The sequence below is a fragment of the Microtus pennsylvanicus genome, chromosome 21, assembly GCF_037038515.1.
Source record: "Microtus pennsylvanicus isolate mMicPen1 chromosome 21, mMicPen1.hap1, whole genome shotgun sequence".
In the NCBI taxonomy this organism is placed as follows: Eukaryota; Metazoa; Chordata; class Mammalia; order Rodentia; family Cricetidae; genus Microtus; species Microtus pennsylvanicus.
The window spans coordinates 16,829,546-16,857,047 of NC_134599.1; the positions used below are offsets into that span (position 1 = coordinate 16,829,546).

A 27,502-nucleotide genomic window follows, 5' to 3' on the forward strand; every position below is an offset into this window, starting at 1 on the left:
CTTGTGGAACTGAGCTGAGTTAGAAGCTCCTGGAAAGGTAAGGAAGTCTGAAGACAGGGTTGGAGGGAGGAAGAAAAAGAACAATACATCCAAAGAGTAAGGGATGTGGAGAAGTGAGATGCCCATAGTAGTGTCTGCAATGAGGAAGATTGTGTGTGTGTGTGTGTGTGTGCGCGCGCGCGCGTGCGTATGAGTGTGTGCATGCGTGTCTATGTGTCCACATTCCTACCGGAGCAGAAGTGCCTTTGACATCCACAAGGGAAGAGCTACACAAACCCTTAACTTTCATTGTAAATGAACACCCTTGAATCTGCAGCAGGAGAAACCCCTGCAACACTTCTGGGCAGCACAGCTGGAAGCCGCTGCTCACTCCACCCCCCTTCATCTGGGAGGACCCTGAATAGCACCCTGGGAGACTTCAGAGCAGTGGCTTAGCATTTCCAAGCTTCAATTTAGTTCTTAATAAGAGACTATCATAAGAATATCAGTGCCTTTGGAGTAACTGTAAGAAATAAAATAATGCATGTGGCGTATCTAGCAAACAATCAATGCTCAATGCATCTTGGCCACAAAGTGTCTGAAGCCAGAGCAAAGGAAGCAGGCAGGTAATGGAAAGAGCCTAGGGCCTAGACCCTGTCTACTCCAGTTCATATGCGGGGTCTGAGGAAGCCCCTGAATGTTCTTGTTCCTTCCCCTCCATAGGGATGACATGTACTTCCATTTCCCCTCTGGGTTCCTTGACTCTCTACTTACCTCTTAGAGCCCCAGCCCTGTGCTATAGACTCATTTACCAATGCACTGCTCCCAATCCCCCCATGAGCCCCTCTGCTCTCAGCCTCCCCAAGCATCAACCCCTGCCCAGCTCACAGATGGCAAAATGCAAGAATGGGGTTACTTCTATAGTCCCCTCTGTGTCCTCTGAGGCAAGCACAGCCCCTTTTGTCTTTCACCTCAACTGCACCCCACCTGTCTGGCCCTGGGCTCCCTGGTAGAGTCTCATGCCTCTTGGCTCCCATCCACGGCATTCTTTCTACTTCATGCCGCTGCAGACGCTGGGCAATCATGTGCAAGAGAAGGGCTGTAGACCTCACCCTCTCGGGCTGTGAGTGACAGACCCCTAGGGTCCCTTCCCCAGAGCTTTCAACTCTGCAGGTCAGGCAGGGGCTTGCACCATGCAGTTCCCACATGTTGGCAGGGGACGCTGAGCGGTTGGTTTGGGAGTCACATCTGAGTCACTCTGGTCTCCTGCAAACTGTAACCCATGAGAGTACAGTCAGGGCTTTCCCGGAGAGGAGGGTGATCGAGGAAGCAGCCAGCAGGAGAGAGGAGGCAAAAGCAGGGCCCAGGAAGGACACAAATGGTATCTGGAGGCAGCAAGGATAAGGCTAGACAAGCAGGTGGGGCTGGTGAATGAAAGGGCCAGCAGAAGCCTCACCCCTGCCCTCAGGCTCAGCAGATGGCTCCATTGTGCCAGGTGTCTGCGGCACCTCTGGAGGTTCTTTGGCTATAGAGCAAAGTCCATGTCCCCCATATGCAGCTACACAATGTCCTTGCCCTAGGCTGGCTTTTAAGGACCATTATGGCAACTGTCAGTGTCTCTACCTGCCTTTACCAGGTGTCTGTGAGCTGCAGCTGGAGCCAGTCCATAGGTGCTAGGGAGGGGTGCCAGGTGAGCCAGCACATGTGCTGTGGGTGTAGGTGGTTAGAAAGGAGGCCCAGCCAGGCCCCAGCCTTTGTCTATCCAGATTGCTGTCATCTTTTGGTATAATGGCCCCTGCCAGTATGTGAGTATGCTCGCTCTATCAGTCCCGTGATCTAGGGCTGGGTGTGTGCTTGTTGCCACCCGAGCCAGAGTAGTTACTATGGGTAGATAATAATAGCAATCGTAATCCCTCATAATTGGACCAGACTTTGCTGTCTGCAGGGCACTTCCCTGCCCGTGACCTCATCTGACTTCCACAGGCACCCTGTAAGACAGACAAGGCTGGAGTCACTATCCCCAGTTTCCAGCTGAGCAAACACTAGCCCAGAGAGCCTGAAGTCACATCTCCCACAAGTGGCAGCCCCAGGGCTGGGGCCTGGGACTTCTGACTCCTTTTAGTGCTCTTCCTCTGCTCCATGCAGAATTATCACAATACAGAGACCACCTGCCTTGCAGGGTGGGGTGCACAGTCCAACAACAGGAGTCTGCCCCATCTGTGCGGGTGTCTGAAGTATGTGAAGGGGTGTCAGCATCCATCAGAGCGTGGAGCCAGGGCAGAGGAGGCTCAGTGTCACCCAGTCTAGCAGAGACACAAAGCCAGGCCCAAAGAAAGGGGGAATTAGCTATAGCACAGCTGCCATTGCAGAATATGGGAGACTGTAAGAATCTGTGCACTGTTTGAGTTCAGAGCAAGAGGAATTGAGGTAGCCTGCAGGGAACTTAGGACTGTCTAGTCATTTCCCATGGGGTCAGAAGGGAGAGGCTGGAGGGCTGGGGATGTCGCCCAGTAAGCAGAGTATTTGCCAGGCACACACTAGGCTGGGTTTGAACACTGCATAAGCCAGCTGAAGTAGCACAAGCCTAGTCCAGCACTCAGGAGGTAGAGATGGGAGGATCAGAGTTCAAGGTCATTCTTTGCTACAATAGGGCATTTAAGGCCAGCTTGAACTGCGGAAGACCAGTACAAAAGAGGGGGGTGGGTGAACTGAGAGCTCCCAAGAACCCAGTTCAGAGGCACAGATGATTCCTGCCTTGTCAGTACATATGTCTACACACGCGTGCACACACACATACAAACACATACACACGTGCGCGCACACACACCCAGAGCAGTGTGCAGGGTTGCAGGCTGGGGCTCTGGACTTTTCGTGTGCACACCTATCTGTAGGTGTGTATATTGGGGGTGGGACCCTTGTGTACATCAAGACTACGGGTGGCTATGGTAAGGTAAGATCCAGGAGTCAAGAGACCAGATCCTCATTTGGGCTTACCAGAAGCTCAGCAACCCCTTCTGTAAATCAGGGCCACCTGTCTTACCTCACATGCCTCAAGGGTTGTCACCAGGACAAAGGAACGATGATGGAACACACCAAGAACACAGAAACACACATGCACATTAAGGATGAACGAAGCAGGAAGGAGCCAAGTACAGGTGAAGAGGACTCCCAGCTGCTGCCCTTGCTCAGGGGCCCCACACCTGAGCCGTGGCCAGCCCTTGTCAGAAGAATAAACCTCACACCTCTCCCAGAGGCTCAGAACGGCAGGACAGTGAAGTGCAGATACTGACCGAAGAGGCACAGACTCCAGGGTTGGAGCTTCCGGCCCCAGGTCTAAGGTAACTTTTGTGGTCCCTTCAGGGGTTCCCACCCATCTGATGAAATCCCTTTACTGACCCAACCGGGAGCTTAGTAAAATGTCACCTCTCATGGGACTCTGAAAACACAGAAGTCACTGGTTCCATGGCCTAGAGCCACATCAAGGACTACCCAGCGATACTCGCTTTGGAGCCTGGGTAGGTGGTGACATCATTATCTCCAAAGGTTGATGATGTCACTTGGTCCTGAACATCTGCACACAGCCACGTGCGTGAATGTCTGTGTGGGCTGATCACCTCATGTCTACAGTGCCCCAGAAAGCTACTGATACAACAGGGAAACAGGCAGATCCAACACAGAGGTGCAGTGGCTTACCTGACATTATACAGGGCAGATTTAAAAAGAAATCCAGGTTTTTGGGATTCCCCTACATGGACAACCCCTCCGCCGAGAGCTTGAGTCTGTGCTCAAAGACCACAGTGATAACAGTGGTCCTAGAGCCAGGACTACCTGGGTTAAGAGCCCCGTCTCACCTCAGAATTTAACCTCTCATAATGTGGGGACAGGCCCTTCTCCCTCCCTGGACACCAGCCACAGGGTCCCCCAAGAGCCAAGTGGGCTGCTCACCTTTCTATCATCTTCCCGCTCCAGAGAGGAGCTGCTGGTGTCCCCGGGGCCGCTGGAGGGCATTGCTGGCAGCTGGGCAGTAGGAGGCAGGCTGGGGCTTCGTGGGTTCTGTGGAGCTGCTGGGCTTCAGAGATGGAGTTTTTGTGGTCTTTGTAAGCAAGAGCTAAAACTTAAGCATAGATCCTGATGTCAAGCCCCCAGGAGAGTTGCTGCCTCTGCGCTGGCCTTCAGGTGGCTCTGCCTGTGGAGAAGAGAAGCTCATCAGCAGGGCACAGTCGGGTCCCTCCCAGGACTCCAGCCCAGGGCCAGCCGGGCCTCTGACCTCTCTTCTCTTGCCCCAGCGTGAGAAACTGAGGCAGACTCCACCTCTTCTGAGGGCCTGGAGACTATGACAATCCCTTTCAGAAACTCAAAGGTGTGATGTGTGCCACTTCTGGGACTTCCAGAAGCCTCCCGCTCCTCCCTTCTCTGCTTTTCTTCCCCCTGAACATTTCCGCAACCCTCCCTCCCACCCCAGCCAGTCCCTGGGAAACCCCAGTCACCAGAGGCCCCTAGCCCAGCTACATTTTCCTTCTAATCTGTCCTCACCCGACCCCCCCCACCCCCACACTGCTCCTCGAGTGGAGGAGGAAGTGAGCAACAGCCACAGGATGTAGTGAAATGAATGTCACTTTGCTCAGCCTGCCCGGGACCAGCACCCCACTAACAAAGCTGAGGTCCTAACCCAGGCTGTGCTGGGATACAGGTTTGCTGGACTCTGGGTGCGAGAGGTGAGGCCTAAGGCCATAGCCTCACTGAAAGGCAGGCGAGTGCTCTCTGCAAGCCCCTCTAGTGGCCCCATTTGCCTCAGAACTGGTGGGCCTGAGAACACTCAGCTGTATTTTAGGGGCTTTTCTTCCTCCTCCAGGTGTGGGCCGCAAGCCAGTGAAATAACAAAGCCTGAGCCTCAGGCCACAGCTCAGGGTGGGTGTGTTACTGCGACAAATCAACCCCTTCACTCCGAGACACACGCAGCGGTTCCTGCTCCCCCCACCTAAGAGACAGCGCCAAGCCCCTGCCTTGAGTGTGTGCCTGCCCGGGAGGGGATTGGCAGCAGTGGGAGAGTAGGAGGTAGGCTGGATCGGAGCCCACCCACACCCTTCCCCTTCCAGTTCCCTGTTCTGCTTCCCAGCTCCCCTCCCTGTTGGGCCTTTCCTCCCAGCCCCCTCTGCTAGGGCTCCCTGGAAAACCAGGAGCGGGAGCCCGCCCAGGCTTGGGTTTCCCAAGGGACTTGTTTCTTCCCTACGGATGTGACCGCTTGGGAGGTGGGTGCCCCAATTTGGGCTCTGTACTGGCAGTGGTGGGAGGAAGTTGGAGCGGGATGGGGCTATTTCAGAGCCAGGAGAGAAAAGGCCTCAGAGGTTAAAAATCAAGAAGAGGCTATGTCCAACAATGGCACCCTACTAGGCAGGCCCCCGGGAGGCGGCATCTTATCCCGACAGCACTAAGCTTGGCTAGGTCCTGGGTTCTGTGAAGGTCGGCTGTCCAAATACCTGAGGGAGTGGCTGCACACCGTGACACCACACCTCACTTGGAAAACTCCAAACACTTTCTTAGTTTACTGTTAAAGCTAAGGCTCAAACAGTTGGGATATGTCTGAGGTGCGAGCCAGATCTCATGACTGAACCCTGAGGGACTGAGTGCTCTTGGAAGCTAAGTCCCCCTTATCCCCAAGCCTACAGAAAATGCTCTCCACAGCAATAAAAGGAAAACAGATCCCACCCTGTACTCCAAGAGGTTTTCCTGCTGCCATTGGTCAATGAGTCCTCCCAAATCCTAGCTTCCCCTTGTGATCACAGTCCCTTCCATTCACACACATCAAAGCCTTGAGAAGTGGTTGATAGCACCGAGGAGGTCAGTGGGAAAGAATGTTGGCCCCAGAGCCAGCAGATAAGGTCCTGACTGGGTTAGCTGAGTCCTAGGATGTCATCTGGCTCCCACCTGCCTGGCTGTTGGGGCCTCACGGGCAACAGGAGAAGAGCTGCCAGCAGAATAGAGAGGTACTTTCAAGTGCCCCACAAAGGACACAGCCGAGGCACAAAGCAAGCAATGGGAATTAGTCTGAGCCATGGTCCAGAGAGACACAGGAGAACCTGAACTCGGGTTCTGGGAGAGGAGTCCCTGACCAGAGGGGGGAAGGGAGAGGGTGGGCAGGAAAGGCAGAACAGCAGAGGGCACCAACCACAAGGGCAGTCACGCAGGAAAGGGAAAAAAAGGAAATGCTCTCGGGTCACCCACATCCCTGACAAGCGAGCTTCAAGAAAGGTCATCACAGAAAACGGTGGTCCTGGGTCACACCTCGGTCCCTTCGTGTTTCTCTGGAGATCTCAAAATCCCTCAGCATTATCTGAACTTCTGAAATCATTAGCATGGGACCAGGCAAGACCCCATTTAACGGCCAAGGTGCACACAGCACTGCCCACCTGCTCCCGAGAGCCACATTCTTCTCCCAAGTTACCCTGGCTACAGGGGCCGTAAACTCCTGGGCCACTGTCCCAAGCTAGTAGCAGGCACAAGAGCCTGCCTCAGTCTCTGGCAGTCCCCAGCACCTACAGCGTCCTCCTCATTCAGGCCAAGGCTGCCCAACAGGAATCCTCACCATGAGCTCAGCCATCACCACCAGCAACTTTTCTCTTCCTCTCAATACTTCTTCATGTCCATAGAGACCCTGAAGAATGTGTGTGTAACGCCACCATGAAAGTGTTCATCCTTAGGGCTGGAGAGACTGATCAGTTAGTGTACTCGCTGCTCTTCCAGAGGACCCTGGTTCCCAGCACCCACACTAGGTACCTCAAAAACAGCCTGTAACTCTCAGATCTGACATCCTCTTCTGGCCTCCGCAGGCACTGGTGTGCACACATACATGCATAAATGTGCACACATGCACACACAAATAAGTCCGTCTTTAGCAGGGAAACGCTCATCCTTGAACTCCTGATCCTTCTGCCTCCACCTTCCACGTGCTGGGATTTATCAGTCTGTCTACCACGGCTGATTGGTCCCTTGTGGCACATCCCACTAACTGAACTGTCCTGACAGAAGCTTTCGTTGTTGCCATTTTGTTTTCTGAGAGGGTCTAACATAGCTCAGGCTGCCCACAAGCTTTCTACACAGCTGAGAATTTGAGCTTCTGATCCTCCTGCCTCCACCACCAGGTGCTGAGATTACAGGTGTGTGCCACCATGCCTAGGGAGAGCTGTAATTCCAACTAGCCTCCACATTTTACCACCTTCTTCAGCCTCCAGACAGATCTTCTCTTTTAAAGGAAGATGTGAAATGACAAGAACAGGCCAAACAGGAGAAAAGACATTACAAACAAAATTTCAAGACTGATGAGATTCTTAGGCTCCACTGGGCTGGAAAACAGCGGCAGCCAGGCCCAGATCTCCTCTAGAGCAAAGGCCTAAGGATGCAGCTCTTACGTCAGCACCATAATGGGGCCAGGACTGTCTGTCTGTCCACAAGTGTGAGCACCATAATGGGGCCAGTACTGTCTGTCTGTCCACCCAGTGTGAGCACCATAGTGGGGCCAGGACTGTCTGTCTGTCCACCAGTGTGAGCACCACAGTGGGCATCCACCAGTGTGGATCTGAGAGCTGACAGCCTTCAGGCCAAGCTTCCAAACAACTTCTCTAGGTTAGTTGGTTGCGGTTGTCTATTTTAGCTTTTTGTTTGTTTTATTTTTGAGACAGGATCTTATTATAATGCCCAAGCTGGCCTGGACCTTTCTCTACGGCCTAGGATATCCTCAAACTAAAGATTTTTCTGCTTCTACCATGTGAGCGGTGATTTCAGGCATGAACCATCACACCTGGCCAATCCCTTGTTTATCACTTATCTATTTAGAGAAAGGGTCTCACTGTGTAGCCCTCGCTGGATTGGTTTTTTTTTTTTTTTTTTTTTGGTTTTTCGAGACAAGGTTTCTCTGTGGTTTTGGAGCCTGTCCTGGAACTAGCTCTTGTTGACCAGGCTGGTCTCGAACTCACAAAGATCCGCCTGCCTCTGCCTCCCAAGTGCTGGGATTAAAGGGGTGCGCCACTACTGCCCGGCCCTCACTGGATTGGAACTGGCTTTATAGACGAGGCTAATTTATAACTCACAGAGCCCTGTCTGCTTCTGCCTCCTGCAATCCCTGTTCTTAATCTAGAAAGGTCAACCAAAGGCCAATAGATGTTTCAGGGAAAGCGTTTGACTTGGAAGATAGGGACCAGAATAAACAACATCAAACTGTGTGGAACAAAACACAAAGTTGGCAACATGAACATGGCAACACAGAAAAGATGTCCTGTAGCCACAAAACAAAAAGGTGATGCTACTGAAAAAGAAAAGTTAGAGAACAGAAAGAACTTCTAGGGGCTGGAGAGATGCACGGCTCAAGAGAGTCCACTGCTCTTAACTAGGATAGAGTTCAGCTCTCAGCATGCAGTGGAACAAGCTTTTGTACACTGTGACTATCTGTTGCTCTCTTGGCTTAATAAAGGACCAAAGGGCCAATAACTAGACAGGCAGAAGTTAGGCAAGACCTGCGGACGAAAAGAGAGGCTGGGAAGAAGGGTGGAGTTGCTAGCCAGACGCAGAGGAAGCAGGAGATGAGCATGCCGTACTTCCATATGTTAGAGCGTAGGTAAGAGATATGGTTAATTTAAGTTGAAAGAGCTAGCTAGTACCAAGCCTAAGCTATCGGCAAAGTATTTATAATTAATAATAAGCCTCTGTGTGATTATTTGCGAGCAGGCTGGTAGGACAGAAAACCCTGCCTATACTGCATTCACATCAACTGGCTTGCAACCACCTGTAACCCTAGTTTCTGGGAATGTGACACCTCTGGCTTCCTTGTATATCCACACACAGAGACACACATACTACATTGCTAGAAAAAGTAAATGCATCTTTGAAAAAAAACTTCTAGAAATACAAAATCATGGTAGTAGAAATACAAAACTCAGTGGCTGACTAGAAATGAAATGATTTATCATATGATGCAGGATCTCACTAGCCCACTATCATAACCTCACATGTCCAAAAGAGATGAAAGATGTCAAAGAGACATCTGTACTCCCATATTTACCAAGGTGCTGTTTGTAATAGAGAATCAACCAACGGGTGACCAAATAAAAAGAAGACGGGATGTATGGCTGATCAGTATTGTTCAGTTACAAAACAATGGAACTGCCATTTGCAGCCACGTGGGAGGGTTAGGAGCACCTTAGAGTAAGAAATAAATCACTGGCGGTGGTTACACACACCTTTAATCCCAGCACTTGGGAGGCAGAACTCCCAAGGTCAGCTTGGTCTACAAAGAGAGTTCCAGGACAGCCAGGACTGTCACACAGAGAAACTGTGTTTGGGGGGGGGGGGGGGGAAGGAAGGAAGACAGACAGAAAGAAAAAGGAATCAGGCATGCCACAGGGCATTATTTACATGTAAAAATTTGCCTAGCCAGGGTGGCACACGCCTTTAATCCCAGCATTTGGGAGGCAGAGACAGGCGGATCTCTGTGAGTTTAAGGGACAGTCTGAGCCTGCCGGAGCTACTATGAGACCCTGCCTCAGGGAAGAGGAGAAAGCTGTTTTATATGTTGGTCTCACAGAATAAAGGACAGAATAGCAGCTACCAGAGGAGGGAGGAGGCGTGTGAGAGGATGAGAAAAGATGCTTAGTGGGTACCGGGATACAGCTAGATACAAGTAAGAACTCTTTTAAAAAGTTTGTTTTAATGTGTATTGTATACATGTGATTATGTATGTCACATGTGGGGGCTCCCTCAGAGGCCAAAGGAGGGTGCTGTATCGCCAGGAACTGGGTCCCAGGGCAACTATGGGTGGGTACCAGAAACAGAACTCAGGGCCTCTGCAAGAGCAGCAAGCACTCCTAGCTGCTGAGCCATCTCCCAGGTTCGCGAGGAGGAACTTCCGGGCTCTGCAGCATGGGAGAGCGATGAGGAGTCTGACTGTTCCGTACACAAAGCGTGGGTGATGCCTGACATGACGGCTATGCCAGTCCCTGACCTTTGAGCACGTTACCCAGAGTACTGAGCCGCCACAATGCAGGCAGCAGAGGGGCTCTTCGGGTGGGGTGCTGGTTGAAGAGGCATATCAGGGAGTTCAGATCCCAGGAGTCCACGTAAAAGCTGGGCAGGTGCAGGAACACACTTGTCTGTAATCCCAGCACACGCCTGTCCCAGAAGATGGAGGTGGAGAGAACTACCAGAAGCTTGCTGGTCAGGCAGTGTTCCACATACACACACATGTGCACACTTGAACACACATACATGCACCTAGGAACACGGAACATACACACAGACATGCACCCACTTGCCAAAATATCTGACAATGTGCACCCAAACCTGCGTGTAGAAAAATATTCATTATTTAATAGAAGTGACTCATTTTTTAAAAAAAAAGTGGACATGCTTGTATATAACTGTCATCCCAGCTACTTGGGGGGCTGAGACAGGAGGCTTGCTATGAGTTTAAGGACAGTCTGATCAATATAGCAAATTTCAGGTCAGTCAAGTCTACATGGTAAGATACTGCCTAGGGGGGAGCAAAGGAAAAGAAACAGAGCTCACCTCTCCTGGTAGGGTGTTCACTCTGTCATTTCATCACTTAAGTGTGAGACTAGAATAAAGACATTTTCGGCCACACCAGGTCTCACACTCTATTGGAAGGAAGCTGGGAAAAAGTCTAGAATGCAGGGAACCAGCACGAGACAAGGGGAAGGGCTCTTTGTGAAGCTAAAGGAACTACACAGAAATGCCCTGAATCAGGTGCAGGCCTGCCAGGCGAGGTCACCGGCCGCTGGACCCGACCGGTCGTAGAGACTTCCTCTAGTCCTAGTCTACAGCCAGACCCAGGTGCGGCCTGGATTGAAGTATGGAGTCAAGGGTCCTAGAGAACACGCTCCAACCAGGCGGACGAGCCTAGCAGGAGGAAAGCACAAAAACGGCTACCACCAACAGGTGGGGGGAGTGCCAAGGGTCACCGCAAAGGAGAACAGTGGACCCGACCGGGGTGAGTGAGTACAGATCTCTAAGGAAGCCACGCCACGGCTATGGTCTCTCTGCAAATCAAGCTGATGGTTATCAGGTGAGCAGTAGAAGAAATCAGCTGCGGGCACCAAGGAAACAAGGCCCGCCTTTAATCCCAGCGCAGGGCGGCAGAGGCGGGTGGAGCTCTGAGTTTGAGGCCAGTCTGGGCTACAGAGTGAGCTCCAATAGCTAAGGCTACACAGAGAAACCCTGTCTCGAAGAAAGGAAGGAAGGAAGGAAGGAAGGAAGGAAGGAAGGAAGGAAGGAAGGAAGGAAGGAAGGAGGGAAGGAGGGAAGGAAGGAAGGAAGGAAGGAAGGAAGGAAGGAGGGAGGGAGGGAGGGAGGGAAGGAAGGAGGGAGGGAAGGAAGGAAGGAGGGAAGGAGGGAAGGAGGGAGGAAGGAAGAAGGGAAGGAAGGGAGGGAGGGAGGAAGGAAGAAGGGAAGGAAGGGAGGGAGGGAGGGAGGGAGGGAGGGAGGGAGGGAGGGAGGGAGAGAGGGAGGGAGGGAGGGAGGAAAAAAAGGAAGGAAAAGAAAACAAGGCAACTACTAACTACAGGGAAAAATGAAAACGAAACTAACTAGGCTCAGCTGTGAATAAGTCACATTGACGTAGCAACACAAAATTAGTTATTTAAAAGAACAGGTTTCTTATCTGTTAGCCTGAGCATTAGAAGTCATAGTGGTTCTCCTAAGGCCAAGGTGCCGGCAGTTCTGCTTTCCTTCCTACAGACTCTAGGATGGAGAATCCACTTTCCCACCGTGCCAGCTTCTAGAGGTCCCTTCCACCTCCAAAGCCATCCCTGGTCATCAGTCGTCTTGTCCTGCCACTGACACTGCTCCTGCCTCCCCTCGCGGTTACAGCGATGGATTCAGATAATCCAGGGTAATCTCTCCATTTCAAGGTCTTTAATCACATCTGCCAGGTCCCTTTGATCATGTGGGGTAATATATCCATAGGTTCAGGGAATCAGAACATGGCCTTTTTTATTATGCCTATCAGAAACAGACATCTACATATGTGAACATAAGCACAATAGACATCTCTAAATTGGTGCTGGAAGGGTATTATATAATAATATAATATAAGCCTACTACAAAAACTGCTTCCAGTGGTTCCGGGGATAAAGGTGCTCGCCACCAAGCCCGATGACCTGAGTCTAACACCATGGGGGAGGGGGAGCACTGACCCCTACAAGATGACCTCTACACACATGCCAAGGTGTGTGGATCCCCACACACACACACAAATAAATGTAATAATGTTTCAAAAGAGAATCTATTAAGGAGAAAAAATCAATGAAAATATCTATATAGAGGGATCAAGAAGTGTTCAAATGTGCAGAAGTAGGAGCTACAGGAACATAAAGTAAGATTGCCGGACACATCTAAAAGGATCCATAGTGGCTGCCTCTGAGAAGGCAGAGACGTAAACAAGGGCCGCCTGCGTCATCTTTGGTATTCTCCTGCTCCCTAGACCCTCTGTATGTACTGCTGATAGGAAAGACGACTTACCAGGAGAGACCAGGACTGGGGGAAAAGGCAAACTTCACCGCAGCCAATGGAGGTGCATGGCCCCTATCTCTCCACCGCAGCCAATGGCGGTGCGTGGCCGCTATCTGTCCTCCAGAAATAGGAGCGGAGCTACAGTCATCCCCTTCCGTTGTTCTGTGAAATCAGCACAGCCTACAGAGCAACCACCCTCACAGCTCCATCACCAGCTACCTTCCTCCCGGCACGCACCCTGTCCCTCAGGAAGTATCCATGGACAAACTCCCAGTCCAGCCCATGATATCACCTCACTTTCATCACTCCAAAACTGGGAGTGTCAGTGCTGAATACATCCCAACCACAGCTGTCCTCATCAGTCACACTTCAGATCAAAGCCCCACAATCCAGTCTCCTTCTGGGGCCTCAAGTTGGCCCCACCCACTGTCCCCAACACCATCTCCACCTTCCTCTCCAGGCTCAACCTCCTCAACAGCTCAGAACGGATGATGCCTTAGGTCCCTGCTCTCCCTTCGCTCCCACTTCAGCGAGGGCCTGTGTATCACTCGCACCCACAGGCCTGAATCCTTGTTCTACCCAAACAGCCCAAAGTCAGAACCCCAAAGTCCCTCCCTCCCCACCTCCAGTCTTCTGGAGATTTCTGAAGGTTTTGATTGTGCTTGCATTCCCCCCACCTCCAGACCCCCTGTGGTGCGAGTGAACATGTGACCCAACAGAGCCAATCAGAGGCTTTACCTGAACTTTTTTTAAACCTATGCTACCGAAAGATGAGAAGAGCCAAAAGTGAGTCAGGGGGTTGCCAGTCAGTCTGGGAGATGAGCAGGCCCCAGAACACAGTCAGTGAATGGAGAAGTAACAGCAGTGTGGGCAATGCACAGGCCCACCTGAGGTGAGGAAACTCCCTGCCCTGTGTGAGCCAGCCGCCTGACTCAGGAGCTGTTCTCAAGCTCTGGGAAGCCCTCCAGGATGCCAGGCTGGTCCAAACCCTGACCTTTTTTCTTTGAATCAGGTTGACCTCAGGTTCCTCAACTGCAAATGGAGGGAACAACAGGAGTCGCCTCACAAAACTGAGGAAAGACTGAAAAAGTGATGAACCGAAAATGCTTCCTCGAGAGCCTGGCACAGAGGAAACATCGATAAATCTTCACAATTATTAGAGTCTGACTCATCCACCCACAGATTTCTCTCCTTTCTCAAAATCCCTGGAGTGCCCACAAGTGGACGTCGCTCAACCAGAAGCTGTGCTTACTAAGCTCCTACGCCGCGCCACACCACGCTCGCGACGAGAGCTTTACGATGTCAACATTTCATTAACGCTCGCACAGCACCCCACCATCTGGAGTGGGAATTATTTTTATCCCCATTTCCCAGATGAGGAAAATGAGGTCTGGGAAGGCTCTTAAACTGCCCCAAGGTCACAGTAACAGGACCAAGGCTCAAAGGCCACCCTGTCCATCACTGTCTCTCCTAATGAGCTCAGGACGTTTGCTTCCAGCCCATCTTACTCCTGGTTCAGTCTGCGGGCTGGCGGGGGTGGGATGCAACCGTAATCTAATGTAGTGCTCTGCCTGGCGGAGGAACTCATTTATTCATTCAGCTCTTTGCTGAGTGCCTGCCCCACGACAAGCACTGTGCTTGAGTGTGTGTTAATTGTTCCATTCAGTCCTTATAAGGAGTCTAAGAAGCGAGTTCTGTTGTTATCTGTGTTTTTAAGAAAGAACGGAGAATCCTAAGGACCGCAGCTGTGACCATCCAGGGTCATGCATGGATCCAGGTCCAGCCAACTCCACAGCCCTTGAAACAGGGCAGCACCCAGCACGGCACACTAAGCATAGACCCCAGCGTCAAGGGTACCACTAGTGACCCTGAAAGACCCCAGCTCCTGCATAATGGCCCCACGGCTGTTTCCTGTTTGAACTGGGAAAGAGGTCGAGGTGACTCCTGCGGATGATGGGCTTGTTGCCCCCCTCATCGCCCCATCATCCACAAAGGTGATCCAAGAAGAAAGCGGGTGGGGCAGCAGGGTTTCCCCCACCTCCAACCAAAGCCTCTGTGGGTCACAAGGCTGAGGCTGGGTAGAAGGGACAGGAGGAGGTCTTGGTTCTACTTTTGGGTGAGATGACGTCACCGTCCCATTCGCTCCCACCTTCAGAAGTGTCACTGGCACAGCCCACCAGCTGCCCACAGGATACCGAAAGCCTCTGGTCCTGCCAGCCTGTCCTTACTGCAGAGCCCGGCTGACTCAGGAGTCATCATGAAAGGATCTCACCCCCCCCCCCCAGAAACCAGAGCATTCACGAGCATGCTACACCTCCCGCCACTATGGCAGCCACAGGGGAGGGATGGATCTGAATCATAGACTCCTTTGCTTGCGCTAATGGTTACCATGACACAGCCCCTGAAGCAGAGAGAATAAAAGGTTTATGCCCAAAATAGATGCTGTGAAAGAGCTGGAATTGTTCTCAGAAGTCAACAGGAGCCACCACAGACTTCCATAAAAGAGCTCCTGTTGCGGAGTGTGGGGCACAAAAGACCCTCTCCTTAGGCTATGTTGGTAGCAACCAAATAAATGGGCTTCCCATGGACTAAGTAAGGACTATGGGTGACCAAGCTTGAAGATCCATGGGAGATTCAGCATTGGTCCCTGACGAGTTCTGTGGCAGCTCCCACCCTCTTCAAGATGGCTCCAGAACCACAGCTGTGTATTGCTCTCACAGTTGCCAAGTACAGCGCCTCCAGCCTCTCTTCTCCAGACCCCTTCATCTGGCTCCTTCCTGCTCCCCTCCCAATCCCTTCCATCTCACTGGAGACACAACCCCCAAAAGAAAGCTTTCACCGGGAGGCCTCAAAATGGGTCTGTAAGAAGGTGAGACATCTGCCTGGCACTTGGGGGCCTCTGGGGCTATTGACTCAACTGTCTGGAAAGAGTTGCTATGACGTCTGGGGTGACTGGTCCTATTAGTAAGCACTATTGGTGTACAGGACCCCAGGAAGATGAGACTAGAATTAGGGAAATCCCTCCGGTGGATCCTAGAATTTCCATGCTCCCAAGTGAGGGTAGTAGAGGATTTGGCTCCTTCGTGAACTATGAAGGCTTGGGTCACTAATGAAGCAGGGCCGGCTGCGGCTCTCCAGGCTATTGTTTAACAGGAGGAAACCAGATCGCAAATGTGGTCTGTGAACAAACACAGAAACCAGGACTTTTGTGAGCTACAGGCAATTGTGAGCCACCTGATGTGGGTGCTAAGACCCAAACTCAGGTCTTCTGGAAGAGCAACAGGTGCTCTCAACTGTTGAGCCATCTCTCCAGCCCCTGACCTTGAATTCTAATCTTCAGTCTCAAATGCTGAGGTCACAGGTCTGTGCCACCATGACTAGCCAGCATCAGAACTTTGCAAGGGTAAGTCTGGACAGGTAGAGAGATGCTCAGTCACTCGGCTGCTGTGCACAAGCACAGAGGGGTAAAAAAGGTGCACACCGCAGTTATGTAACCATTAACTAAGCGCTACCAGGGGCCAGCGCCCTTCATTGCCTTCTCTGCGAAAATATGTATGAGCCCTTTAAATATTTCTCCTTTGCTGGCTGGCACAATGCAAAACTTAGGAGAAGGCACCAGCAAGCCCGGCAGCCTTTAATCCCAGCACTCAGGGAGGCAGAGGTGGGGGGATCTGAGTTCGAGGCCAGCCTGGTCTACAGAGTGGCTTCTACAACAGCCAGCACTACACCAAGAAACTCTGTCTCAAAAAAAAAAAAACATAGGAGGTGACAGCAGCACTGTCACTCAAGGCGGAAGTGGACCTTCCTGAAGGTTCCTTTATCGTACAGAATTTCTTTGGCATCCAGATCTCACAGCCTGGATACTTTCAGGCATCAAGCTCTCAGAGGAACCCAAAGCTCCCAGTACTTAGCTCTTTGCCTGTTGCAGCGTCTCTAGACGCTGGCTCCAATCCGGTGTAAGAGCAGCCAGCAGTTCCCAGCATGCCCTTGGAGAGCTGAGCAGCATACCTCGAGGAAGATGCCTCCTTCAGACCCAAACGGTCCAGAGCCTAGACTTCTAAGATTCATCCACGCGGCACTAGTGACTTCTCTGCTGTCTGGGGAGCCATGACCACACCCTTTTCATCAAGGACTGGCTCTCAGCCCCGGGGCAGCCTCTTCCCTGGTACTCTGGCAACTAAATGGGCAGGAGCTGTTCTCATAGCTGCTACTTCTGTATTCACCGAAGTTCTTTTCTCTGCCTGACCAACCCTATTATCCCAGTCCCCTGTTATAGCTAATAGTTCTTCATATTAAACTTTCCTTGTTCAAAACACCATGAGGTTTCTGTCTCCTGATGGACCCGGTCTGACACAGCCACTCATGTTCTCAAGGGTTTTGTCCTTCCTTAAGGACCTCCACCCCTCGCCCCCCCCCCCCCCCCCCCCCGTTTCTAGAGACAGGGTTTCTCTGTAGCTTTGGAGCCTGTCCTGGAACTAGATCTTGTAGACCGGGCTGTCCTCCAACTCCCAGAGATCCGCCTGCCTCTGCCTCCCGAGTGCTGGGATTAAAGGTGTGCACCACCACCGCCCGGCCTTCCTTCAGGTCTTTGAGCTTATTAACAACCTGCCAGCTAGCCACTCTCTGGTTCAAGCACTCTTCCTCAGCAATCATGTATGGAACGCCATTGTTGAGTTGAGCTCCAGGGTGAAGGAGAGCCCCTGCTTCTGGAAGTTCACAAACTCAAGGACTATCTGTGTTCCGGGACTGCCACCCCGGCCTTTGCACTGTGTCCAGGGCTAGTGAGGGGCCAGCCCGGCCTTCAGTGCTGCTCTATTGCGGCTGCACTAATGCAGCTGTACTACTTACTGCAGCTGCACTATTGCAGTTCTTCCCTGCAGCCCCCAGGCTTACCACACACAGCCCTCCACCTGCAAGGCTCTGTCTGTCTGTACTTTCTCTGCCTGCCCAACTGGATGCACAGATGAAATTCTGCTCTTGAGAACCAGGTCCCTAGAGCGGGCCCTGTTTCCTAGCGTCTCAGCAGAATGTCCACGCAGGCTTCCCTCGACCCAAACCTGAGGCCCAAGAGAAGTTTATGACTGACCATGGTGGCAGAACCATCCTGGGGGTATTTAAGACAATCCCACAGCACACTGACAAGGGCGGGTGGTGCAGAACGCAAATCCTATCTTGCTAAAGCCGACTCCCCCCAGCTGTGAGGTGCTCTTACCCTGACAGCTGGCTATACACCGCTTTGATGCTTGCTCTGACCTCACCTCACCTCTCCCAGCTGACCCCCATCGCTCCACGCCTGGTCACGTCCTCAGTTGATATCCTGTTTCCACAGTCTGTTCACACCATTCTCCTCTGAAAGGGGAGCCCCTCCCAAGCCCCTGAGATTCCCCTCACCCCATCCTTCATCCCTGCCTGACTACCTAGGGGCTCTAACAGTGTCTGTGGGTGGTCATGCAACTCTGCACATGTGTATAGATGTGTCTAGTTTCCCAAACATATAAGGTCAAGGTTCATGTCTTGTTCTTTCCCAGGCTTGCAGCAGAGCCCACAGTTGGGGTTGGCCTCTGCCTGTTCTAGGTGACTCTTGAGTAGAGAGGACTGTGGGAAGTCTCTCCCAGGCAGCTGCAACATCCCCAGCACAGCGTGGCAGTGCCTAGAGTGAACCCCCCAATCCTTGCTCTAGGGTTCCAAAGCATGGAAAGGCCACATGGAGCTGAGGCTCTATCCACCAACCCAGGCCAAAACTGACGCCTGCCTTGGGTTTTGCAGGTCTTCCTGCCCCCAGGTGTTCAGGTGAAGGAATCACAAGGAACCCAGAAAGGGGCGGGCCTCCCACCCCTGGCAACCCTTGGAAACTGGCCTGTCTGCAACCACTCTTTACCACAAGGTCCACAGCCAAGCTTCCTCAGGCCCGCTCTATGTCCCTCTTTCTCCACACAGCATGCCAATAACTATGGAGCTGAACACTCCTAGGTCAGAACTGGGAAGTCCTGTAGGGTCTTCAGGACCTGGGAGGGATGGGTGGAGTCAACTCCTCCTCAGAGAAGGAGCAGTTCTTAAAACCTCTGCACCTTGCTCTGTCTGCCTATCCTCCGCTCCAGTGGAAAGAGTTGAGGAGAGCAGGAGCAAACCCACATCCCAGACCCCTCAGCCCCTCCACAGAAGCCCCGCTTCAGTGGTTCACCAGAACACTCCTCAGACCCCCATCTCTGACTTTAGAGGTGTGGGGCGTAGCTTCCTACCTGTGAAGTAGGGTGAATGAGAATTCCCAGCTTGCACATCTACCTCGAGCTATGAGAACGTCTGAGCGGCACGTTTAGCGTGGTGCCTGGTGTATGGGCGGAGCTCAACAGACGGTCACTTAAAAACTACTCTGTGACTCGGGATAAAGAGCCAGGTGACCTCGACTGTGCGCTAAGTACCACTCAGAGCAGCTAGCTCACACTCCTAGGTGATTGCTGCAGCCCGATTCAGGGCCACAACTTCTTCCTTCCAGGGTGACCTTAGAAATGTCTATTATTCACACAGGCTCAGGTGTATACACACCAACAAATGCACACGCAGAGACCAAGCACACACAAAACTCATACGCATACACACACATATATACATACATGCATACATACAGAGAGAGAGGCATACAAACACAAAACACAGACACCATCACAAGCATGCACAGAGCCACAGATGTATACAGCAGGTTCACACACAGAAACACAAACACATACCTGCCAACACAGATACACATACAGAGGCACACAGACATAGAGACAGTGTGACACAAACACAAGACACATGCGCACAGACACCCAGACGGGTGCACTGAGTCACACAAACACAGTCACAGATGAGCACACAGAAACAGACACAGGAACACACACAGGAAGTCTCCCATGGTGACCCACGCACACTGGCCCTCCAGGAGCTGCAGACCCTGGGGGATGCCTGGAACAGGGGGCCTGAAGCCACCCCAACACAGATGGGTGTTTGCACATTTCACCTGCTGTGTGGGCCAAAGAAGCATTTGGAAACCAGCTTGGGAAGACCACAACCGTTCACAACACTGTTCTGCAAGAGATTATAAAACACTGCCCTAGAAACAAACGTTTGCAATAGAACCCTCCAAAAGCTGGGAATTGCCTGTACCAGAAAACTAACAGTGCAAGAAGGGGGAAAAACCGCATAAACTTGGTTTGCCTCTGTAAAATTAATACCAATTACAAAAACATTTATGTGAACTGCTCACCATTTCCACCTAATTACCATGCAGCACAATTATGCATATCATTAAGAGTACACAGGATTAATTACACTGTATGTTTCATGTGATTACACCTCCACACCCTGAGTTCACAGAGGCCCAGCCTCCCCAGGGTCAGGCGAGGGTCAAGACCCTTGCCAAGTTCTGCAGCAGATCCACAACAAGCCACACCCAGCCTCACGGCTGCTGGCCACAGACAACCTGAAGCTTTGCCGGGTCCTTCTGGCCAATACCATCAGTATACACACCCCTGACGAGAAGCCATCTTTGGCCAAAACCAAAGACGAGAGAATCTTCAAACATCTAAGGGTCACAACACGGTCAAATGGCCCCATGGGAACCTGGACCCACTGTCTCCAGGGGTCTGGTCCTGCAAGGGCAGCCCACCCAGGTCCAGACCTCATCACCCTCAAGCTCACCTGTAGCCCCACGGCTGCCACCTCTGCTCTCTCTCTCTCTCTCTCTCTCTGATCCCCTCAGTTCCCACACTCAGTAGCCTCTCAAGTGTGCTGGGGAGACACAGGCTGGTGGCAAAGAACTAAACACGAGGAAGTCACTGGCACCTGACAGAGACCGTCACGGCTACAAAGGACAGGAGGTGCCGTGTTGGCCCTTGCTTAGCTCACAAGACGGAAGGGGAAGCAGGCATGTGCAGACGAGCTTTCTCGGTGCCAAACCAAGAACACACATGGCTGAATTTAAATCCTCAGACACCTGTGAAGCCAACTGCCTAAGGAGTCTCTTAAAAGACGAGCAAAAGAAAATAGCCAGGCTTAGAGCAAGGAGCGCGTACAAGGCAAACAAACAAACAAAGAGTGAGAGTGTGCCCACTCGGCAGGTGGCAACGCCAAGGTGGGCAGAGGCTGGGTGATCCGCTCAAGGACACACGCCAAGGAAGTAGCAGAGTCAAGGTCAAACCCCATCCGCCCGCCCGGGGCCAAGTCTGGTGGCCTTGGCACACTGCCACACTGCCTCTGCCTGAGTTCAGCAATACCAACATGGTTCATGTCTTTATCCCCAAATCCTTTGATTCTACCTCGTGAAACGCTAAAGACATCTTTTTCTCCGACAGTTTTTGCCTGTATCCTTCTGCTTGCTTACCAAAAAGGCTGGTCTCAGCTTGTCCCCTCCTACTTTGGCAGACCTGGCCCTGCTGGAAAGGGGCAGCTTTACTCAGGCCCAAGGACATGCTCAGCAATACTTACCCACATGGAGCAGTCTGGGAGTGGGGAGGGCTAGGCCTGGCAGCTCATCTCTGAGGGTAGGGGGAGAGGGATTACCAAGAAGCAGACATCCTAGTTCAAATCCCCAAATGCCAGCATCACTGCCGTCTGTGGCACAAGCCTGGTGAAGTCACCAGCTCCCTGACACATCTGCAGGGCCGCCTAGCTCTGATGAAAGCAACTCATCCCACGGACGCCCCCTTCAGGGCCTGCTGACGCAGGTTCTCACCTCCTGCAAGCCTGGCCCAGGCCCAGGCTCTCCTAAGGAAATCAACTCAAACAGCAGCTCCAGTGCCCCCCAGGAAGCAACACCCCACAGGCCGCATGGGCTCTCCTGCACAAGCAAAAAAGGGTCACCACTGCCCCCCACCCCAGCCCCTCCTCCTCCTCTGCACTGCCGTCCCTGTCAATTATTTCTACACTGATTTTCTACCTGCATTTCTCTTCTTTGGTGCCCCCAAATGACCTTTCTTGGATGTTGCTGGGGACCTAGGGCTCCAAGAGTCAGCCTCCTCTGGGGATAATATCACAGCTTACCACAGCCTGACTGGGCCCAACCCTCTAGCCTCACTGGGTTGAAAATGCCCTTGGCCACCTAGCTAACTGCTCCTGCCCTTCCACTCAGCTTAGACGTCACATCCGGCAGAATCCGTCAGGACTCTCCCTCTTTGGGACTAGGCTTCCCTTATCTAGTTCCAGTAAAGACGTGGGCCCCTTCCTGTATTTTGTTGTTGTTGTTTTACAGCTGCCCACAGCTGACAATTGGTTACCCATCTCCCACCTGAAGCTGCACGGCCCTTGGGTGTCATCTGTGTAACCAATGCATGGCACCCTGGGGGCTTTTCAGAGGTGAATAGGGACACTATGCATCTGGAGCAAGGGCCCTCCAGAGAGAAAGCTGAAAGGCTGCTAGTCCTGCCACCTTGGGGCCCAGGCTTCAGATGCCAGGCTATTGGGAGGGTGTTGACAGCAGAAAATACAGAGGCACTGCCCAGCCCCATTGGGCTTTTTAGATGAGCTTCCAGAACCAGGCAGGGCCTCAGACCACCACCACAGGCCAGGCTGGGAACCACAGGCCTGAGAGGACAGCAACAGGCGCCACACTGTTACTGGCAATAAAACTGTTAGAAGCCATTGCAATGCCAGCTGCCAAGCTGGTTAAGGTCTGGACCCTCCCATGCTCTAGGCTATGGGCAAAGCCAGTAGCTCCAGCAAGACCAGAACCCATAGGAGACCAGGGGGCAGGGCAGGGCATCAGCGGCAGAGCTAGGGCCATCAGGGGTAGGGCTTGGGCCATACCACTTGGGCAGGAGCCTCTACAGTCAATTCCTGGCTTTGCAGTGGGAGTTACAGAGAGACCATCAAGGTAGCTCAGGAAATGAAGGTGTCTGCTGCCAAACCTGACAACTGGGGTTTGATGTCCAGGACCCACATGGTGGAAGAAGAGAACAGACACCTCACGGGCTGTCCTGACCACCATACATGTGCCTGCCACCATCTATCTACCTACAAATGTATATGGTGACCATGGGGACCCTCTCCCCTGCATCCTAAGGACAAGCATTTTGTAGGTTCTCACACAAGGCCTTCATGAGAGCTCTCCTTATTCATGGAGCATTGCACAATGACCCCCACTTTAAGAAAAGGGGCACATCCTTCCTGGGTACCCACTGTGTGCAGCTGTCCTTGCCCAATTCACAGAGAAAGCCAGCAACTCAAAGCTGCCGAAAGCCAGGCAGCCAATGAGTCTCAGCATCCGAGATGCTAACCCCCAGCAGGCGGGGCTGCCTGCCTCCCGTTTCCTTTTTATCCTGCACATCTGTCCCCAGGAGCCTAAGTAAGGGTCTGATTAGCAGAGCGACGAGCTCTGGTTTACCTCCATGCTGGGTTCTTTCTCTCTCCCTGTCTTATCCCTTCTAGCCTTGTCTCCAACAAGGACAGCTAGATCCAAGAGGCACCCTTGGCCAGTGCTGGGGAAGGCACTGAGGTAGGCAAGGTGGATATGATACTATTGCCAAACAACAGGCTCTGGCTTCCTAGGGCAGCAAGCGGACCAGGAAGAGGAATTTTTATGTTCCCTTCCTTACCTCTCTCTTTCTATGCTGTTACCCACCTCCTCAGGAGCTCCTAAATCAGAGCTGGACACAGCTTGAACCCACATACCAGGAGAATTCTACAGATACTCCTTCCTATAGAGGAGTATTCTGAAGACTCCCTTTCTCCTGCTTGAGTGTGGCCTCCACCCCGACTCAATCTTTAGTTATGTCTTCAACTCCCAGGGAACCATTTGGGGGATAATAGTTCACTGCAGTGATGCTTTTCAGAGGGATTTTCAAAGATTTTCCCCCATCCTGGTCCAGCCATAATCCTATAAAGCTAGACTGTCCATTGTCCCTGGAAGTCGAGTACAAGCAGCTCCTCTGCACCCAGCTCTTCTTGATCTGGGCTTCTTCCTGCACACACTGAGTAACCTGGCCCTGAGTCTTTAAATTTCTTACCATTTATTTATTTGTAATTTTGTTTAGTTTATTTGAAATAGTCTATGTAGACCTGGCTGGCCTCAAACTCACAGAGATCTTCTTGCCTCTGTTACCCAAGTGCTAGGATTAAAGGCATAAGCACATGTACATCACACACACACACACACACACACACACACACACACACACACACACACAGTCGTTTATGTGGGATCCTGGGGATTAAATCCTGATCACCAGGCTTGTCTTGCATGCATGTTTCCCCACCGAACTCTTTCTTTCTTTTTTTTTTAAAAGATTTATTTATTTATTATATATACAACATTCCTTCCATGTATGCTTGCATGCCAGAAGAGGGCACCAGATCTCATTATACATGGCTGTGAGCCACCATGTGGTTGCTGGGAATTGAACTCAGGACCTCTGGAAGAGCAGTCGGTGCTCTTAACCTCTGAGCCATCTCTCCAGCCCCCCCCCTTTATTTATTTTTTTTAAAGCATTGATTTATGGTTCTTTTGGTGGTGGTGTTGTTTTCGAGACAGGGTTTCTCTGTAGCTGTGGAGACTGTGCTGGAACTAGTTCTTGTAGACCAGGCTGGCCTCGAACTCACAGAGATCTACCTGCCTCTGCTTCCCGAGTGCTGGGATTAAAGGAATGCACCACCACTACCCGGCTTCTCTTTTTTATTTTGTTGTTGTTCCCATAATATTATTTTTTTTTATTGTTTTTCGAGACAGGGTTTCTCTGTGTATCCCTGGCTGTCCTAGAACTCACTCTATAGACCAGGCTGGGTTCTAACTCAGAGATCTGCCTGCCTCTGCCTCCCGAGTGCTGGGATTAAAGGTGTGCACCATTGCCACCACCACCCCGCTCCATGGTCACCCACAAGCTTTCAAGTATGATTTTCCTTTGTTAGCAGACCTCTCAATCCCAACCTGTCTTTATCAGGATTCCTATTAAACTGGCTGTGTAAAAGCCCCGTGCCTGACGGTTCCTTTTAGGGACCTGCCTTTCAACAATTTCACAAAGCCCAGGCTGCTCTCAAATTCACTGTGTAGACAGAGAATGCCCTTGAACTCCTCCTGATCCTCCTGCCCAAATGTATGCACTACCAAGTCCAGCTTTAGGTTCTGTTTTGAGATGGGGGTCTCACTCTGGAGTCCAAGTAGGCCTTAGACTCTCAGACATTTTCCTGCTTCAGCCTCACGGGCTTGGCTTCTGTTAGTTATTTTTCACTCCTGACCCCCAGCCATGCTCCCAGGCCTGGCTTCCCATTGGCCCAGCTACTGAGGATGAAGCCTTCTCCACTGCAGACTCTTTCCCTTCATTACAAGGGTTCTGAATAAAATACAGTTCTACCCCAACCCCTTTTATGAGTCAGGTATGAGTTTATTTGTTGTTGTCATTATAAGGATATTCATTTACACTTTTTCTAAGAATACAAAAATATATGACAAAACAAAGCCATATTCCCGATGATAGGCTGTGTGTCTCCCAAAGAGGGAAATCTTTTCTATGCATCTACTAACCTATAAATGTGAATAATTAACTTTTTTTTTTCTTTGAGACAAGGTGTCGTTACGTAGTCCTAGCTGGCCTGGAACTTACAGTATGGACTAGACTGGCCTTGAAATCACAAAAGATTTGCCTGCCTGTCTCTTGAATGCTAGGATCAAAAGTATGTGCAACCACACCTGAATTTTTTCTTTAATTAAACTTGACCCACACAGTAGAAGACTCCCACAGCTGTCCTTTGACCTCCGCATGCTTGTCATGCTGTGTATAACACACACAATAAACAAAACAAAATAAAATTTTAAAGAGTTTTTAAAAAGTGAATTATACCTCTAGCACTTAGAAAACAGAGAAGGATGAATGTAGAGTTCAAGGCTAGCCTGGTCTACAAAAGACAAGAGTGCATTAAGCACACTGCAGTTCTGGGTAACCTAACAGCACCTCAACCAATAAGGATATCCTCACCAGCTCACATGCTTCGAGGGAATCTATGTAGCTCTCCCTTTATTTGTAAGTTCATCCTTTCAGACTCTATTAATCACACAGGTCCATTCCATCAGCAAGCCTCCTCTCCAAGGCTTCTGCCAGCTGGAATGTTAGAGGATGCCTCCACTTGGCATGGGGAGGGCACACTGTCTGGCACCTCCCAGAGTCCTTTGGGAAACAGAGAAGTCATGCTTCAAGGTCATGGCCATGCACAGACATCTCAACGCAGTCCTCATCCAGGCAACAGCTCAGCCCACAAGCCTGACCCCTCAATCCCATCGTCACCACCCTAAGCATCTCATGCCACCTTTCAGAATGGTTCCTGGAACTCACTGACCTGTCGGGTCCAAACTGTTTTCTGCACCAGCCTCCACCATCCAGGACAATACCAGCACTGGGGCCAGATGCAGAGGCTCACATCTGCAATCCCAGCACTCTACAGGCTAAACGGGGAAGATTTACCATAGGTATGGAGCCAGCCTAGGATAGAGCAAGACACTGCCTCAAAAATCCAAACCAAAACAAACAGGAACACTAAGTTAACATTCACGAGACCCCAACCCCAGTCCCACCACTGGCTATAAGAGGGCACCTGTCCATCCCGTCTAGGCACCCAGACAGGCCAGTTAACAGGCTCAGAATTAAAAAATGACCTTGGTGTTTGGAACAGAGAGGCAGGATCAATAGGGATGACCACAGGAAAGAGAAAATGGGAAGCTGGTCTGGTATCTGAATAAGGTCAGGAAACCTTAGGGGTCAGAGGATCACAGCAGGACAAAGCAACAGTCGCTGCTGAAAAACAATCATACCATAGTCGGGTTCAGTTAGAGGGCCCTGTGCCCCCACTGACTGTGGAGCAACACCCACACCTGCTGGCAATGGGCTAGCTGACTAGGTACCCCTGGTATAGGGGAGGGAGGGGAAGGTGAGACCTCTGAGACACCAGAACAAGGACTTCTGCCTAAAATCCACAGGGCTGTAGCTATCAGTGGCAGCACTGGGGGACCTTGGCCTGCCCTTCTCTTTGTTGCCAAGACCCCCTGGGGCTATGCAACTGGACTCTGGCCTTCCTGTCCTGAAGTCTGAGCTCTTAAGCCCCAGTCTGCGGAATGAAGAATCGAGATCCTGCACCGCCTGGGCTCAGCTGGCCCAGCCTGCTCCTCCTACCCCACCCCCAGCAAGTGCAGGAACCCTCTCCCCAAACTACTGGGAAGCCTTAGCCAAGATTCCAGCGCCTCCCAGGTCCTGATCCACCTCCCCAGGCATCTACTGCATTGCAACTGCCCAAATGATCCCCCTCCTCCCCGCTCCCTCGCCCACCGAACATGTCACTCCTGGGCTGCCACTAGGTACTGCCCCTTCCTCCTAGAAGCCGTCTTCACCCCTCAGTTGGCAGTGACCTCCCTCCCCAGCACCCTGCAGCTGTTAATTAGTTGGGTCCGCCACAATACAGCATCTCCTCAAAGTGGGCACAGGGCCGGGCTCACAGGAAATGCCCAGCAAACAAAATCTCAGGCAAGAGGAAGCAAACACAGAGGGAAAATGCTACCAGACTCAAGGCAGAGGGTGAACAAAATGCTGGAGCTAACTCGAGGGACTGGAGGTGCTCGGCCAACCTGTTGACAAAGCCATTTGTGAGACTGGAGACAGCCTGCCAAGATTTCTAAGCACGTCAGCAGCGCTCACCCAGGTTTGGTGAAAGAAGCAGGAAAGTGGGTGGGGTTTCTCAAAACACCCCCCTCCCACGCAGACCCACATGCAGAGAGCAGTGGCAGCAGCCCACACATTCACTGACCCTTGGCTAAGGTGGTGACGCTGCCACACATCCTGGGAGCCAGCAGCTACCTCCTCATCACTCAAGGACCCTTGCTTACACAGCACCGAAGTCGGCACACATAAAGCAGGCTGTCTGAGCAAACACAGACACACACTGTGGACCCATCCGACCCACACAGTGAAATGGAGGCAGCTCGGACACGGCACGTATCTCTCAGGAAAAGACTTGCATGTTGGGAACTCAATTTCATTTCTTAGGGGAAAATATT

The 27,502-nt window shown here is 51.7% G+C and overlaps 1 protein-coding gene across 4 annotated transcripts in view; it reads right to left on the reverse strand.

The window, feature by feature from the left end:
• Dnmt3a (DNA methyltransferase 3 alpha) overlaps window positions 1-27,502 on the reverse strand; it is a 102,168-nt gene that overhangs the window by 69,698 nt on the left and 4,968 nt on the right. For all 4 annotated transcript variants that reach the window (XM_075955591.1, XM_075955590.1, XM_075955592.1 and 1 more), the window contains exon 2: window positions 3,925-4,165. In XM_075955591.1, coding sequence (XP_075811706.1) covers window positions 3,925-3,987 — 63 coding nt within the window. In that variant the 5' untranslated portion in view covers window positions 3,988-4,165. The remainder of the gene's footprint in view (window positions 1-3,924; window positions 4,166-27,502) is intronic.